The sequence below is a fragment of the Sycon ciliatum genome, chromosome 1 (genome assembly GCF_964019385.1).
Source record: "Sycon ciliatum chromosome 1, ocSycCili1.1, whole genome shotgun sequence".
Classification (NCBI taxonomy): domain Eukaryota; kingdom Metazoa; phylum Porifera; class Calcarea; order Leucosolenida; family Sycettidae; genus Sycon; species Sycon ciliatum.
Genome location: NC_088643.1, coordinates 9,138,668 through 9,155,687, shown reverse-complemented (window position 1 = coordinate 9,155,687; position 17,020 = coordinate 9,138,668). Strand labels below are relative to the sequence as shown.

Sequence of the window (17,020 nt, the reverse complement as noted above, 5' to 3'; positions counted from 1 at the left end):
GTCACGTGAACCAGGGTCCCGGGAACCAGGGTCCCAGGAACCAGGGTCCCAGGAACCAGGGAGTGGCAAGAGGTACTCAGTGCAAAGTAGACTCTGCCTGCAAACACGGGAGTAGAAATATATGGTATTTTACTACTCCCTTGTACGAACTGGGCCTTTCTTGCCACTCGTTTCATGTGCGCGTGCGCTAGCTTGCGACAAATCCCTGGAGGCGAGTCAAAAAATCACGCTATCGAATAAGGTCTATTGGAGTATTGATTTACTATGGTTTCCACCTTTCCAGCTTCCGAATGCGGTTTTCTCTGAGACTTCGTACCCGATGCGTCGCACACAGGCACTGCTTTTGAATCTCCCACATCATGAATAAAAACCGTTTTCCTAAAAACTTGCGTAGGAAACTCAAAGAGTCAAATCCAGTCAGCTTAAATTAATTTTCACTACGTATTGAGCCACACTGAAGGCATTCATCAAATTTAAATCTGTTACTTGCAGTACCCCCTCGTTGATTTGTTTCCGTCTTCTCCTTTGTGCCTTGTTCATTAACTTACCGTATTATATCTCTAATATAAGCACGGTCCTTTATTTTTTCAATGTACCTCCGCCCCGTGCTATTAATGGAGACGTTCCTTTACTGGAGACTGTTCCATTATTATTTCAACCTCATTTCAGAGGCATGTTGCCATGCCAAATTCATGTCAGACACACACATTTCAGGGTTTTTTTCGCCGGTACAGATAATGAATTTACACAGTGTGCTTATAATAGAGACTGAGCACTTTATTTTTTGAATGCCGCCCAAGGTGTTCTATTATTGGAGATGTGCTATTATTGGAGACTGTGCTTATATTAGAGATAATACGGTATATATATTCCTCTTCCTTCTTTTCAGAGTCTCATGTCAGTATCTTCATCATTTTTTGAGAACTGTGGCAATACGCCCAGTGAGAAGGCAGATTTTGCCTGTGCTTATGGTGAAGTAAAATAAAGCTAAACAAACAAACAAGGTGGAGAAAAGTGTATGAATGCTGGTCAACCGGATTTAGTAGTCTTTCACCATATAAAGGGGGGGGGGGGAGAGACCAAGTATGCACAGAGAGCTCAATAACCCCGGGAGTCGGAGCCGGAGCAACACGCAAACAACAACAGCGAATCAAGGCACTCTAGCAACTCTGTTTCATCATACATGTATGTGTAAAAATAGGTGAAAATAGTCCCGAAATACCCACTTCCATTTCATATGCTTTCATAGAATATTATAATTATTATGGAGTTGTATACAACTTCTACCAGCCTCGAACCTGGTACATAAAGCGGGTAGAGAAAAGTAGAATCTACCCTTCTGAGTAGAATAAATGAACCTGACCTCTAGCCAACATGTGTAGTGACACCGGTGGTGGCCAGAAAAGCGGAACACGTCATTATCAGAGCCCTGAGCGAAAATGGATCAAGAGCGGAATGAAACATCGTAGAAGGGGACAAGAAGAGCACCGCGATCAAGGCACGACAGCACCCGGCAGGTCAGTCTAGCACAGCTACATGCACTTCAAAATAAAAATAAAAAATCAATGCGAGTACTAATCTGACATAATATACATGTAATGAACAAGACTGGGAAAGTAACTGTCTCCTGATAGTTAAGCTGTCCGACAGACAAGACTGAGTATCTCTACTATATTCAAAGTACTCTACAGGAAAAGTCAACGGCGACGAGGCAGAGGAGTATGCCGAAGAGTTTGCAACCAGTGCTGATAAAATAATTCATAAAATGTATGTCACGTATTGCAAAGGAAGAAGATAACCGGTTAAATTATTATTATTGTAAAGCTGAGTTTCATGCACTCAGACTTAGTTGTCTGAGGACTGCCTTAGCCTTGCTATGGACCTGAAACGCAGCGTTGCAACTATAATTTAACCGGCTGCCACCGTTCTCTTCTGCCTGTGTGATATTGCTCCATCCTTGCGGTGTTGAGCACTCTTAGTCTAGCAATCTGGGGAATTCCCCCCGCCAGTGCAGGTCAGGTATTGTGCGCGCTGCCCACCGTGTACGCGTACTCCTGCTGCAGCAGCTCGCGGCGTTCGCGCCGCAGCACGATGAAGCTCTTCATGATGGGAGTGACGGGCAGCTCGGAGACCTTGCGCGGGTCCTGCAGCGCGGCCAGGATGGCCCAGCGGCACCAGACCTGCAGCGACGGCACCGTGGCGCTGGCCTCGGCCAACAGCTCGGCGGCCTTGTCCACGCGCTCGCGGGCGCGGACGGCCACGTGCGGCAGCCGGTCCATGACCAGCATGTCCATGGCCAGGCCCTGGCCGGCGCGGCCGTGGGAGCTGCGGCTGTGCAGCGTGCGCACCGAGCCACCGGCGTTCCAGCCGAGCTGGAACATCAGCCGCACCAAGTCCTCCTTGCCTGTGCAGTGCACACGTTCAGAAAACAGACCATAACACGTGCCATCGCTGGATGCCCTGACTTTATAACGTTATCATGCCCTGTAGCGATTTGATACATGTACATTGAATCATCCATTACTGGTCCTGGTTGCAGTGGTCGTCTGGGACAGGTGGCCGCCTTATCCAAGTGGTCGCCTTGACAGGTTTTACTGTACCTCATCAAAGTGGTTGTCTTATCACAGTGGCCACCCTGCAGCAGGTTTGAGCGGTCAGTGCGGAGCAACATGATCACCGCTCTCTCTCTCTCTCTCTCTCTCTCTCTCTCTCTCTCTCTCTCTCTCTCTCTCTCTCTCTCTCACCTTGATAGGCAGCCACCAGCAGAGCGCCGTTCTCACTGGAAATGTTGGCCCCGTAGAGCGCCAGCAGCAGGACGATCTCGGTCATAGCGCTGAGCGGTATGCTGCCGTTGCGCAGGAACACGGGCAGGCACGTCCGCGACGGCTTGACTCGCAGGTCGGCCATCAGCTCCAGGATCCGTTCGGCAGCCTCGACCACCTCGCTCCTGGGGCGGCCACGCCAGGACGTGTTAGCAACGTTCATCAGCATTTTGGCCACTGCACTCTCCTGCGCAGCAGAAGAAGAAAAAATGCAAAACAGAACACGTTCATATCTTGTTGTCGTCAATCTTCGGCCAGCAGAAATGCTTGTGTGCAACATCTTACCAGCACCAGCAGTGAGCTAGCACATTGTAGCTGAGACATGCCAGCAGCATGGCCCAACGGGTTTAAGGCGTGCTCCCGCTCCACATCATTCCACTACTTTCAATACGTATCGCGTAAACAGTACTTTCCAGTTAATTCTATAAGTGCGTGCTGATGTGAGGTTGCAACATGTGTTGCAGGTGGCAATGCACACGGTCGAACGAGGTAATAATATTGGATGCATATGCTTTTCGTCTTGGATGGGTATGGATAGGTCCAAGAGTACATAAACCAGAGTGTGCAACTGTGCATATCAGATCTGAAACAGCGCAGTGTGTGCACTAAGTCGCCCTGATTAGGTCAGCCAAGCGTCGACTTGCTTACAGCTCAAATTTTCCTGCTTCACAGCCCGGAAACCAGCCAAGTTTAAATGATTTTAGACGTGCTGTTTTAGGACTTTGGTGTTTTTGTGTGACTGCGTACGCTGTGTACATGTATTCATCCGCTGGCAAGTAAATTCACCAGGCTATCCGCCTCGGAAAAAAACCGAAATCAGGACAAACTCAGTGACCTGCACCACCGTGACTGGTCAGTGGTTACGCAACTTTTTCGCCGTACCCATGACTTACCATGCCGTCAGAAATGACGTACTGCACGGATTACGCTCCCACAGGCACAGGAACCATCCTGAGTTGCACACTCTGGTTTATATATACTCTTGATAGGTCTTCTTCGTTAGCTCTGCAGCAGTAGCCCATACTCGAATTCACTGGTTCCCTATTACATGCAGGGCCGTAGCACCTGGTCGGGCCATGACCGGACCTTATTTTGGAAAAGTTAACCCATCCCATGCGTGCCCAACGGGGTATTTCCCCCAATACTGTTCACTTCTTGTCGAGTATCCCATTCGGCCGGACCACCAGGCCATGGACCAGACTAGCTGCAGGATTGCACACTCTTGAGTCTTGTAAATATCGCCGGTACTTACCCCCACCTGCTGGCCTCTGTCGATGAGCATGCGGGCAAACTTCATCCCGCCGCACACCTCTGCCGGACCGTAACACCCGTCACTCGTCACGTCCGCGCCATGATCCAGCAGAACTTCCGCTGCCGCCAGCTGCCCCTCCACGGCTGCTATTTGAAGGCTGGTGACCTTCCTTTCGAGCTCGCCTTGGCAGGTTGTTGCCTGTGCATGAACGTCTACCCCACGCGCCAGAAGCACCTTCACTATGCCAGCGTGTCCATACTTGGCAGCAAGGTGCAACGGTCGCACACCTCGGGTGATGACGTCGCTGACCTCGTCCCAGAGTCCGATCTTCTTGTCGTGCACACACTCGATCTCCGGGTCAAAGCCATTCTCCAATAGAACGGTCATGGCCTCGCCGAGTCCCAGCGCCGCGCACACATGCAACGCAAAGAAACCGCCCTCATCAAACGCGTCCATGAAGTTCTGGAGGCCCCCATCATGGCTCTGGCAGAACGTCTCCAGTGACGTCACGTCCTCGTTGGCCAGGGTGAGAAAGAACGAGGCCCACGTGTGCAGCGTGTCTGCCCCGTCTCTCTCCTGCCAGGGCTGGTCAGGGTTCGCCGAGGGCCTCTGTTGCCAGGCATTGCACACGCGAATGGGAGCATGTCCTCCTGCGTGTTGAAATCCTTCTGCCACATCAAACCAAGGTATCTTCACGGGCATGTTCACATACGACAGCGGGCTATAATCCTGACAGATTTTGCTCCTCAGCACTACTTCATCCCAACGCTTCGCAGAGCATTATAATATATCCAGATCAAGTCAAGTCGATTGATTTTCGATACGAACAGTGACTCATGAACCTGATTGCAGAATATCCAAATATGCTCAAGCGGTGGGCGATTTACCAATCACCTTTCTCAGATGTTATTATCTCGTTCAGCTGGCTTCTGGCCTGGCTCGTCCAACAATAATTTAATTATTTCGTTGATTGAGTCTTGACTCACGAGGAGTGGACGCGCAGTGTTTGTTGTGTTGACTTTGGATTTTTGGTTGCCAATATGTTGGCGTGAGTCAGATCTTGTTTGGCATCAATGACATCATGGTACGAGGCTACGAGCTCTGTAAATTACGTCATTGGTCAGAGGAACGGCCGGGTTTTGCTTCAAAATAATTATTTTGGAACGAGTTTGTCTTTGTCTTGTCTATCTTATTCTCTTGGCTGTCTTGCCCTTGCCCGTCTTGCAGCTTGGAGCCTCCATCTCCTGTAGTCGAGAATTTATTTGTGTAGGTACTGACAGTCCCTTGCCATTTTATGGCCTAGTGCTAGTAGTGGAGCCCGAGAGATACGTCGGATCCAGTTTTATTTTTTTAGTACATAAGAGGTTTATGTTTCGGATTTTATAATTTCTTCTCAGAGTCGTGTTTCTAAAATAGCCTCCACGTACATGTACTACTTTTGTAGTACAGTACCATTAAAAGAGTAGGATCGCTTTTCCTATGACTACACTGCACTGGCCGGAGCTTGAGGAAAGTCCGAGCTGGCAGTATTCGGCACGTTACACAGCAGCGGCTCTGGCTGGGAAAGGGCAATGGAACACGCGACGCCCCGATGGTCCTGCTGTGTGTGCTCTGGTGAGCTGCTAGATGCCAGGCTATTGCCGTGTTTGCACTCGATCTGTGGCCAGTGTAGAGCCGCAGGTGCAGGAAAGAACAAAGATGGATCACTGAGATGTGGAACATGCAGCTATGTCGTCGCACCGCGCCTATTGGACACTCTGCAAGTGGACTATATGGCGCTCGACTACTTGGCGCTGCAGAAACTACGTGATCCGCGCAAGTCGAACAACTGTGACGAGTGTGTAGATGGAGAGGTGGCCAGTCATCGCTGTGTGAGCTGCTGTCAATTTCTGTGCACTCTCCATCACAATAGTCACAAGAAGAGCAAAGCAACTCATGATCACCAAACCATACCCCTCACCCAGCTCCAGTCGTCCGCCAGCGCTGGTGCTGCCATTGCAGGATCGGGACATGTTGACGTTGCCGAATTGGCAGTGGCACGGAGTGCACTGCTGTGTGCCCGTCACACGCAGAAAGAACTGGAGCTGTACTGTGCAAGTTGCTCGGAGTGTATCTGCAGAGATTGTATTGTGGTAGATCATAAATCCCACGACTTCACCTTCATATCGGATGCCATTAAAAAAAACAAGAACCGTCAGGATATTTTGAAGTTAGATAAGATGGTAGAGCAGTTTGAAGGCACCCTGAGTAGAATCGAACGGTCCCAGGAAACACTCACCAACAATTTCCACACAACCAGCCAGGACATGGAGAGGGCTGCCAGCGAAGTAAAGCACCTGGTCGACACGCGGTTGAAAGAGCTCCTCTCAGATGTTGACAAAGTCTACCAAGGCAAGAGCATCGCTCTGGAGAACCAGAAGATAGCATTGACAACCTTGCAAGAGAAGGTAGTTTATGCATCAGTGTTTGCTAAATCAATAATGGAATGTGGCAGCCCATCACAGCAGCTTATACTGAAGAGCGTTGTGGACAGTCGCTTAAAGAGTCTGGTACAGGATTGTAAGGAAAAGTCCATCCTGGCGCACGATGACGGGTCACTATCAGCAGTGCTGGACCTGTCTGATTTGAAGGAGGCTGTGGGGGAGTTTGGTCGAGTGACATCCACGGCTGCAAGTGGAACGAGCAGCTTGGGTCTTCCAGCGAAATGCTACTCGGGTCTGCCAGTCACAGTGACCGTTGACCTAGCAGATGCAAGCGGACACCCTACATCAAATATCTGCGAGAGCACAATCAGCTGTTCAGTTGCTGCTCCTGGTGGCGAAGACCTCGACATAGGCCGTCCAACTATTGTGAGCTCCATGGCAGTGTTCAAGTTCATCCCAAAATATGTAAGTAGACTGGGCGACTATTCTGTGAGTGCGACAATTTCTGGACAGCCCGTTCTTCGTTCTCCAGCCATTGCCAATGTGATACTGCCGCCATGGAAATTTGAACATGTCTGCAAATCGAAATCCTTGCGGATGGTGGGCAGTGTTCGAGACACTGGTGTTCAGCTGTCCTCAACTGGCATGTATGCCAAGTTAGAAGATGAGAGGCCAACGGATATGGACCAACGGCGGGGTTTTGATCGCCTCAATTCGTCTCAGAACTACTTTGGATATGGCTTGTGGCCAAGTAGGCTTATTGCAGGGAGTGAGGCAATAGCCACAGCAGCTGGACCGGTCATAGAGTGGCACATTACGCTTGAACAGTACGGTGTCCTCGCTGGGACTGCTACCCAGGATCAGTCTGTCGGCGTTGGGATTCTTGTGAATCTGCCAGTCAGTAGTGTGAAAAAAGAAGTTGGTGATGTCGCCCAAGCTTACGTGCAGTCGTCCGTCGCTTTGTTCTCCACTGGCAAGGTTTTCGTTCGGCAACACCAGTGCCAGGACCAACGAGCTGGCGGGGATCGCGCCCAGAACGCAGCAGCGTTCACCTTTCACAGCTGCGACACGTTGAAGCTGGTCTACGTCGCCGACAGTGATTATCTTGTCGTCACGCAGCGCAACTGCGATGTGAAGTGCGTAGTCGATCTTCGTCTGCCGGCGAAGAAGATTCTGCCACTTGATGATGACTTGGAGGCGGCCTTTGGCACTGCGCGTGCTCAACAAGGACTGAATGGCAGGAGGGGCCACTATGTAGCGGATCGCCGGGGTGGGATGCATGCATACGCGCCTCGGTCTGCAGTGTTTGGTGAAATTGCGTCCATTCTCCCGGCTGTGTGGCTGTCGGCGGAATTCACTGGAAATGCCTTATTGTCGTTTCCGATCGACTAGCAGTTCGCTACTTCCAAGCACTTATGCAATGAATGCAGAAGAAGGCCATAAAGAAACCTGGGGTTTAGTATGCTTCAGATATCAAGTTGTTTCATCTTTCCCATCTTCGCTTGTCAGTGCTTGCGCTTCTGTCTGTGCATGCATACACTAGTAAACAGAGGCAATGTGCCTTAACCTGCTGCTAGAGTGCTCACTGCCTGTGGTGCGCAGAGCACAGCACGTGTCCACAGTGCTGTCTGATGGCTGGTTGTCAAACCATGAAGCTCTGACTTACAACAAAAATACGCCTTTACTTTCCATTTTGTGCCTCTTGTATACAGCGATAGAAATAGGCACTTTTAATTTTTTTATGTGTGTGGCCAAATTGTTGGTCATGACTTTCTGATGGTCTAATGATTATGACATCACATTGTTTACTATGCTGTACTTCTTTCCCCGCATTGTGTAGTTGTTTGGCACTGCTCCAGCCAACACACAAATTTAGTTTTTTTAAACCGTGCTTCTTTTTCAAGCTTACTGGTACTCTATAGTTTTCCGCCGCTGCTTGAGCCGTGCTTGGTTATGCAGAAGTTGATTTCCGACCTACTCATGCACGCATTTCTCAATTAAAGTGATTCCAGCATCTCTTCTGCATTGCGTGGTGGCTTTTCTGCTGAGTACTGTACATTCTGTGCATCCCGGCCTGGGCGCAGGTATGTGTAAGGCTCAATGGTTTGGGCATATAATATGGCTGCAAGCAGGGTGTGGCGAAAGGCTTTCACGGCTCCCTGGCTCCAAGGCTGGAGCAGCCAAAGCAAGTTGCAAAGCCCAATGAAAACCCGACAGGGTTATGCATTGATTTTAGTTTTTGGTTTGATTCGAAGCGATTCCGGCATGTTCAGGGATTGATGTGCAAAGGATGTGGTGATGTACATGGAGGTCTACGTTTGATTGGCACATTACTGGTGGTCTCCACTTTCATGATTGAATTTTTGTTTGTCTTCAAAGCTTCTTCCTGTTGCATTCGCCTTTCAAGTTTGTTTCGCCTTCGCATCGTAAACAAATCTTTGAACCCTGTGGAAATTTTGAAGTAGTTCACGGCACAATGATTGAGCTACTACTGTACTAGTATCAAGTATCGTGAGTTCTACCGGTACTTCTGACAAAAGTATTCGCTGTTCGTGTGATTGGGAACGGTTGTTCTGACTGCTCCAGTAAATCTAATCTGAATCCGGATTGACCAAACAAACATGCCCCTAGAGACGGTCGCTAGTATGGTCAATGGCAGCATTGAAAGTACTGCTGTGTCGGGTAGCATTTTCTTCGGGTAGTTTTCCACGGGTAGCACGAGTACCCGATTGGGTGATGTTTCCATGGTAGCACTACAATGCACCCCTTCCCTTACACACTGGGTAGATATGCAGAGATGACATGAATAATTTGTACACGTGCCCTAGCTGTACATGTCATTAATGTCTGTGGTGCCTCCTTTGCACCATGGCTGGTAGTTCGGCCTATTTAGCTCGTAGCTGTACTGATGAGGCCTTTATGGCCGAAACAGCTTGCTGTCTACAGCATTGGGTGTCATGATAATTATGTAATGATGTTATCTGCTACTTCGGGGGGTTTTCGAGTGCTATTCTGTACCCGACTATCCCTGGTCCTCACGCCGACTACCCGTGCACACCCCTAATTGAAAGCTAAGCATTTTTTTAACAGATATTCGGCGTTATTTTCACTGCAATATTCGTGGCTTCAACTGTTTGCACATGAATGACCACAGTAAGCCGCACTGGGACAAGGATCAGTAATGGTGCAAAGTACATGGCCCGGAAAAAAGCGATTTACCCAGCACATGTGTTTGTTTTTGAAAAATGACTGCAGGCCCGATGCAAACAAGCAAGACAGGTGGGCGAACGCAACATAGGATATTGCAACAGGCTAGGTCAAGCTTTGGCTCTACAACCTCAGTTGGGCGTGATGATTATCTGAAAGACAAACAATGAGGAACACTAAGAACCAGTCTGTGAGAACAACGCGAGAGCATAGATCTGGCAGAGATAGAAGGCAATCCAGCGAAAGAAAAACCAAAGGAACAAACAAACGATGGCACCTTGTGATACTAAAAAGGAACCAAAAATCATAGTCCACATTATAAGTCTGGATCGGGACTGTCTGAATATTATGAGTATTTTGAAGTAATTCTTTTATAATGCTCGCTCTGACAGCTGAGGTGGGTTCAGATACCGATGGGGTTAGGGGAGAGCTGGGATGGGGATACAGGCCCTTGGTTTGCAGCGATGTAGCGTGGAGAGTTCAAGCGCAGGCAACGGGTTAGCAGCGCTGAAATTAGTGAAAGCCAGCCAAATAATTTAAAATGATAATTGTGAAGCGTACGGGCGGTATTGTCAGGCACCAGAAGGGATCGGTGTCAACGTCAACAGATGAAATGAAGGTTGTTCGAAATAGCTGCTGCAGAAATCAAACACCACTTGAATCGACTTGGTCATTCTTATGCCCGATAGGATCTTTCGGAAATCAGGATTAGTTTTGATAATCAATAAAAAAAAATGTGCTGGCCGGGAACTGTCAAACAAGACCCTGGAACGGATAATTACGACGAATGGTAGCGCTCATAAGCCACCACTTGGAATCATGGGCGATACACGATAAACACACGGCTCTCACACATATCACTAGTACTAGATATGATAGACACGAAACAAGCTAACGGTTTGCCAGGTCTAGTGCTGCGGTGGCTGTTGTTGCTGCTGCTGCTGCTGTGCTGTGGCAAACACACCACCGGGATTCATTGGTTCGTAGTCCTCGTCGAGCGCTACGTCTTCGGGTGGACCCCCGGAAGACTGGCGCTGGCCGAGCGGCGAGAACACGTAGTCGCCGCCGTCGTTGTACTCGGAAAGTGACATGGATCGGCGTACGGACGCCACGCTGGCATTGGACAGAGAGCCTGCACTGACACGGCTGCTCATCGACCCACGACTTGAGCGCGACATGCCACCCCCGCTCGCATAGGACGACGCCATCATTGGTCGGTTGGTTGGCACCTGCTCGTACGAGCCGCGCGCCAAGTGCACGGAGTCGGCGCTCACGCGACGCGGGACGCCCGCTTGCTCGTGCCCAGGCACATACATGACACTGCTGGGCTCCGGGAGAGCGCGGAAAGGCGGGGGAATCGAATAGGGCTGGTCGGGATTGCCAACTCGGGCGGGTATCGGTGGCGGCGGGGAGGCGTAGTTGGCTGTAGGATGATAATGCATTGCTTCTTGTTGCGCAACCATTGGACTCATCGATACCTGGGCACCAAACGGTATTACAATGGCATTACCAAACTTGTCATACATTGGAGTGGGAGCACCACCACTACCACGGACGCACAATTGACGTCCCTGTGGCGATACGGTGGTCGGTACAAACTGCGGTGCAGCCTCGGGCACAATTGTAGCATGGATCGGCGCTCTTGGTTTGGCCGAGCGGTCTATTGCTGGTGCAGCTGGGTCGGTCGGCGAGAAGTGTGTCGGCTTGGTGCTTCTGTCAACCTTCAAGTCATCCGCAGTCAGGGTAGCGTATCCCTGAGTCTGGTACGGCTGTCCCGGGGCCGGAGAGCATGCCTTCGGCTTGGCCGGCAATGGAGGTACAGGCGACGTTGTATTCTCCTGCGGTAATGACGGCATGCGTCTTTCATCCCGGCCGCCCTTCGGAGGAATGGGAATGGGTGGCGTAGACGAGTACATTGCCGGGTTGGGACACGTGATGTCACTGCCAAACTGCATGCCTGCAATGCCGTCCGTGATGATGCCCTCATCCGCCGAGCCCGGTCGCTGCATTGGCGGACTTCTCTTCGGTGGACTGGGCGTGACGTTCATGGAGTTGTCACCCGACGTCGAGCGGCCAAAAGCATACACGCCCACCGACACTCCAGAATCACCAGTAGGCTTGGACGACGACTCCTGATCGTACTCCCGGCTACACCCGCTGAGTTGCGACTGCTCATCTCTCTCCGCTGACGTTGCTTTGCACATACCGGAATCGCTCGCTAGCCCCCTCGTTTGGGAAGAACTGCTCTCCGCACGAAAGGATGCATTCATGTGCGTCTCAGGCGCGGACGTACCCGGGCGTGCAGGGCGATTGCAAGGCACCATCGTGTAGTTTTCTCTCGCGGCGTATGCGGAAGCGGATGCGGGCACGTTGGTTGGCACCATGCTGTAGTTTTCTCGCTGCTCGGCGGATGCAGACAGAGGTACATTGCACGGCATCAGCGTGTAGTTTTGCCGTGCCTCCACGGACGAGGACATGGGCAGGTTGCTTGGCACCATGGTATAATTAGAGGAAGGTTCATCCGCGCCTACAGGCCTACACGCTACACTGGAAGCAGCTGGCTGCGCTTCAGAGAACAAAGCACCGCCGCCGAAGTTCTGGGAACATCGCTTCTGCCTGTCCAAATCTTTCAGTGCCTCGGAGCAACTCCTGGGACGGGAGGTTCCTAGCTGTTCCCCTGTCCAACTGGCTGCTGCAGCGCTGGCCAAGCCATCGTCCTCTTCTTTCTCCTCGATTTTTTCCGGTTGATTGTTAACCGCAGTCATGGAGTACGGCTTCTCTTCGGCACTGACCGAAGCCTCTCCAGGTTTGCCTTCACTCGACCCAGCTCGAGATCGTTGTCCACCCACTGGGGACGGACTGCCGCTGCTGCCTCTTCCCTCCGACGAGCTTGACGCGGCGCTTTCCCTGCTGCTCTCACTGCTCGCTGTGCTGGCATCGCAGGCCTCCGACGGTAGCACAACGTCGCCAAGGTCGGTCCATTCGGCCGACGCAACCGACGAGCTCACACTGCTCGCCTGCCGACGCAGCGTCGACTGGCTGCCCTTGCGCTGCATCTTGCGCGTGCCCATGCGCCTGAAGATGGAGCCCTTGGGCTTGGACGACGCGCTCTCGCATGACGCCGTCAGTTCGTCTGTAAAATAACGGTGCACACAAACACATACGAACACACACACGTGTAAGCAAAGTATCTTATCATGCATAATTGGCACGGTTCTATCTTGTCAGGCGGTTTCCATGCACTATGCTAATGCACAAATAGAACCGCACAAATAGATTCTTCAGACACAACTGAGCAGGAAGCTAATTCCCAAATGCGGCCTTCACCCTGAGTAGGTTTACACATCACACTTACACATGCAGCCTAGGTCTACAGAGCACACCTCCAATTAAATGCCGCACATCCCCTGCTAATCAGCAAACGGGATCACCTTGAGTTTATTTACACCTCAAGCTTACATGACAGTACAGTCGGGGTCTACAGAACACACCTCCAAATAAATGCGGCACATCCGCTGATTACCTAGCTGTTCCGCATCTATCTCTGGCCATTCAAAACACCCCATTAGTACCCAGCACACACACACAACACAGTGCCTGCTCACACAACAGGAAGTGGACGAAAGTGGAAAGTTGACCAAAACACACCAGATCTCGACTTTCAAATCAGCCCCACTGCTGCATAAGGTATCACGTCCGCACAGCACTATTAGTATTAGGAACACTGGTCCCCTACAGACTGATATGTCTGCCTCCAATCCACAGTGTCCAAACACCACACCAGGATCTGTTTCTGCTACTGCCACTGGGGCACATTCCTGCACTTCAGTGCTACATGTACGCCCCAGTCCCAGACTCACCAACACCAACCTCCTTGCCACATCACACACAGTCTACAGAGTGCACTGTCTGCATCGCACATGATCAAGCAAGGCTTGAATACATCACACACAAAGCAGCAGCTGCGCGTCCGCTGCTGGTTGCGGGTCCTTGCGGACAAACAAGACAGTTTTTGCTCAGTACGGAAATACCACAGTAACACACGTGACCTGCATTGATGGCCAAGACTTGGACAGTGCCAGAGGACCAGTCAAGCGTGCACACACACACGCATCAGCCAAATGACACTCTGGGTCAAGTCACTCGACCCTGTGCTACGCTATGCGAACATAGCCACCATCGCAGCTCAGCCTCGCGGTACTTTCGAACTTCGCGGAAGCCCGTGCTTACTCACACACAGTTGGGAAGGGAACGTGCGCCACGTGCTTTTGTCCGCCACAGCCCGGCCCTCCCGCCACATAGCACAGAATACAGTCATTTTTTCAAGCGCCAGGAACATCACAAGAACGCCCCGAACGAGTAAAACAACTGCCTTTGGCATCTGTTCGCGATCCGATCCGGAGCCATCGCCTGAACAAATAAGAGAAACGACTTTGGGTGCATGGAAAGGGTCCAGCATTTACCAGGCGATCGCACAGAGATGAGACCAAGAGCTTCTCCAGAGCAAACCGGCCCAAGTGGCGGCAACCGGCAGTTAGACTGTGCTCTAACGACCAGAAAATGGTGCACAACCTACCAACGATCCAGGCCGTGATCTCATCAGGTGTTGGAAACATTACATCCACTCGTGTCACAGTGCGAATGATCAATCCCTCAGAACTGTGAGAAAAAAAGGTGGTCCTGGAACGACGACGTCCTCGAAAGCCAAATCCGCGAGGTTTCGAAAGCCACGATTCAGGAACCAACCTCATCGATTCCAGGAGAGGAAGGATGGACGTCCTGTAGGATGCTAAAGAGCTCGCGTGCAAAAGCCGGCCACCAGTTCGTTCTGGAGGACGTGCGTCACATTAAGGATACTGTATGCTAATAGCACAAGCTAATCCCCAACAATCCCGGAACGAGATACCAACAACCATGCATTGGCAACAAGAACGAACAACTCTCCTATACTACAAATTACAATTCCATTTCGCCAACATTCCGTGCTACTAGTACTAGTAGTAGCCGTTTGCCAACGCCACATACCACACATGCGTGCAAAGGCGAGTGTCAAGATTCAAATATATCCCGACTACGACTACTACACAAACATCGAACTGGCAAAAGATACTGACACGTTCTACGCAGCACTCCCATCTCAAGTGCCCCTGCTCTAAAAATACAAGATGGTCACCGATTTCTGGACGAAGATGAGCCAACATACAGCAGCTACAAAATGCGACGAGATTCTCAATCCACAACAAACACAACGCGTAAAGAATACAGTCTGGTGCCACCAGCGCACGACCACCAACAACCTAACCACGACACAACCGACAAGAGCAGAAACTCACCTTCAGCTGCTGTTGTCGCATTCTCGTCCACAGCAAACCCACCAATCTCGGCCAAGGCGCGCACCCACGCCTCGTAGTCGACGTGGCTCTCCGCGTCCATGAAATAGGTCCGCTTCTTCGTGGACAGTGAGACGCGCATGGGATGGTTGGTGTAGTTCTCCTGCATGATGAAGCAATCCTCGAGGTTCACGCTGCCCTTCGGACTCTTGCCCAGGGTCGACGGCTTATCGTTCTCGTAGTACTCCAGAACTTTCGACTCATACAGGCGAAAGTACCGTCTCTTCCATTGCTGCAGCAGCGCAGACATAAATACCCATATGCAGCAGGTACAACCACATTTTATAGATAATTGCAGCGGAAAATTCTCCACACCACAAACAATTACAAGTCTGGCACAGGCAGCGGGTAGACTATGAGACGTAGATAGGCCAGACGAGTGGTCTGACGTCTTCAGGAAGAAGAAAATTGACACAAAACAATTTCAAACTACAATGCTCTCCCCAATATACTTTGAACAATTTTATAGATATTTATAGAGTTTATAGTACGCCATCAACATGACAAGAAAGTTTCGTGTCGGAAAATTCCAGTCAGTATGGACACCACATCATGTGCCACAAGGCAACAAGCGCTCCGTAACACCAGAAGCATTACCTTCAGCAGTGCTGGCTGGCCATTGTCATCCGTCGGAGGCGACTTGGTCAGGAATCCCTCTTTCACTATACGTCCCCCGCCCATAGCGAAAGCTGCTGTAAGTCTAGGTGCAGGCCAAAAACTGAGCAACTGGGAATAATTTCTGCTGCGAACAACAGCCCAGTATTGTGGGGGTCACTGGCGTTCCACCTGACAATGAAAAGCTAACAGAGAGCTTTGCGCTCCTACAATAACTGCCTGAAGCGCGGTGTCCCAAAGCAAATATTTCCTACGAACATACGCACACTGAACGGCCACTTTCAACAAGTCTAGGAGCGAACTGAAGATGAACACCAGCAGCACTCTGCGTTTCACTGGCTACTGCACTGCATGCAGCATTCATCGCAGGAAGAGTCGCGCTCAGTCAGACTCAAGGCTCCGTGATCCGCACTGTTTTTACTGCGCGCGCGCTTCTTCAAACCAGATCCACATCTATAATAGACTACACTGCACTGTAGAGTTCAGCCTCAGCTAGCCGAGGAGTATGGGAGTCAAGTCTCAAAGTCAAACTCAAAGCGCTCTGAGTCTGACTCTGGCAGTCTGGGTCTGACACTCAGTACTGTTTTAGACCAGTTGCACTCAGATCAGTACAGTAGCACCAAGAGTACATAACCCCCTATGTACTCTTGGTAGCACCAAGAGTACATAACCCCGGGGTTATGTACTCTTGCCTCTTGGTAGCACCGGCCAGTGCAGTCCACAAATCAGTCACTACATGTAGCTAGCTCAGCTGTCGGTAGATAATGCCATTTTCATTTTTATGATGCACTCGACACGTACTCGAGTGTCGCAAGCGGAGTCTTCTGAGCTCGATCTTCCGGCTGTGTGCGACGATCATACAGTCAAATCAGTATGCTCTAGATCTAGCTCTGCATGCTCCTTCTTTGTGTCGCGTGACGATCGATCCCGCGCCAAAAATTATTCAGCCAAAACTATGCAGTCTATGGTAAGAAGACCCAGGCCGCGTCAGCAGGCCACTTGTCATGCATTATGCGTCCTTGAGTCTTGACTTGAGAGGTCAACTCACAACCGGTAACAGTACAGCTAGTACAGTACAGACTACACTACTACTAGTACTAGTACTAGTGCGCGCGAAGGACAGTGACAGAAGACGTCTAGAATGACAGCTTCGTAACCGCGTGTTGTCAACACGGTTACACCAATGCCAATGACTATGACCCCAACCGTTACGGCGTTAGTGAATAATGTAACTGTTCGCGTGGTACCGGGCTTTTTAGTTCTGGTGCCAGTGGTGGCTTGTTGGTGTTGTATTCTTTTATTTTTGAATTC

General features: G+C 50.6%; 3 protein-coding genes across 4 annotated transcripts; 1 reads left to right on the top strand and 2 right to left on the bottom strand.

Annotated features, from left to right (window-relative positions):
• Nucleotides 1–1,150: 1,150 nt before the first annotated feature.
• On the bottom strand, nt 1,151–5,100 carry LOC135812260 (ankyrin repeat domain-containing protein 17-like). The gene is made up of 3 exons (XM_065325627.1): nt 4,075–5,100; nt 2,745–3,009; nt 1,151–2,404 (listed from the first exon to the last, which is right to left on the bottom strand). The coding sequence occupies exons 1-3, from the start codon at nt 4,774–4,776 to the stop codon at nt 2,016–2,018; spliced, it is 1,356 nt and encodes a 451-aa protein (XP_065181699.1). The 5' UTR covers nt 4,777–5,100; the 3' UTR covers nt 1,151–2,015.
• A 161-nt stretch (nt 5,101–5,261) lies between these two features.
• On the top strand, nt 5,262–8,800 carry LOC135812255 (E3 ubiquitin-protein ligase TRIM71-like). The gene has a single exon (XM_065325614.1). The coding sequence runs from the start codon at nt 5,646–5,648 to the stop codon at nt 7,887–7,889; it is 2,244 nt and encodes a 747-aa protein (XP_065181686.1). The 5' UTR covers nt 5,262–5,645; the 3' UTR covers nt 7,890–8,800.
• A 1,014-nt stretch (nt 8,801–9,814) lies between these two features.
• On the bottom strand, nt 9,815–16,127 carry LOC135812244 (GRB2-associated-binding protein 2-like). Of its 2 annotated transcripts, XM_065325590.1 has the most exons (3): nt 15,692–16,127; nt 15,038–15,326; nt 9,815–12,837 (listed from the first exon to the last, which is right to left on the bottom strand). In XM_065325590.1, the coding sequence occupies exons 1-3, from the start codon at nt 15,773–15,775 to the stop codon at nt 10,613–10,615; spliced, it is 2,598 nt and encodes an 865-aa protein (XP_065181662.1). In that variant the 5' UTR covers nt 15,776–16,127; the 3' UTR covers nt 9,815–10,612. The 2 variants fall into 2 exon arrangements, with proteins under 2 accessions (XP_065181662.1, XP_065181671.1); XM_065325599.1 differs by lacking the exons at nt 15,038–15,326; nt 15,692–16,127 and adding an exon at nt 14,281–14,644.
• Nucleotides 16,128–17,020: the final 893 nt, after the last annotated feature.

Excerpts from the sequence above, each read along its gene's own strand:
- LOC135812255 (XM_065325614.1), top strand. The coding sequence starts at position 5,646 with ATGGAACACGCGACGCCCCGATGGTCCTGCTGTGTGTGCTCTGGTGAG.
- LOC135812244 (XM_065325590.1), bottom strand. The coding sequence starts at position 15,775 with ATGGGCGGGGGACGTATAGTGAAAGAGGGATTCCTGACCAAGTCGCCT. Across the intron at positions 15,327-15,691 it reads GCCAGCCAGCACTGCTGAAG|CAATGGAAGAGACGGTACTT; the intron begins GTAATGCTTCTG and ends GCGCTGCTGCAG. Across the intron at positions 12,838-15,037 it reads TGCGACAACAGCAGCTGAAG|ACGAACTGACGGCGTCATGC; the intron begins GTGAGTTTCTGC and ends GTTATTTTACAG.
- LOC135812260 (XM_065325627.1), bottom strand. The coding sequence starts at position 4,776 with ATGCCCGTGAAGATACCTTGGTTTGATGTGGCAGAAGGATTTCAACAC. Across the intron at positions 3,010-4,074 it reads ACAGAGGCCAGCAGGTGGGG|GAGAGTGCAGTGGCCAAAAT; the intron begins GTAAGTACCGGC and ends TCTGCTGCGCAG. Across the intron at positions 2,405-2,744 it reads GCTGGTGGCTGCCTATCAAG|GCAAGGAGGACTTGGTGCGG; the intron begins GTGAGAGAGAGA and ends TGCACTGCACAG.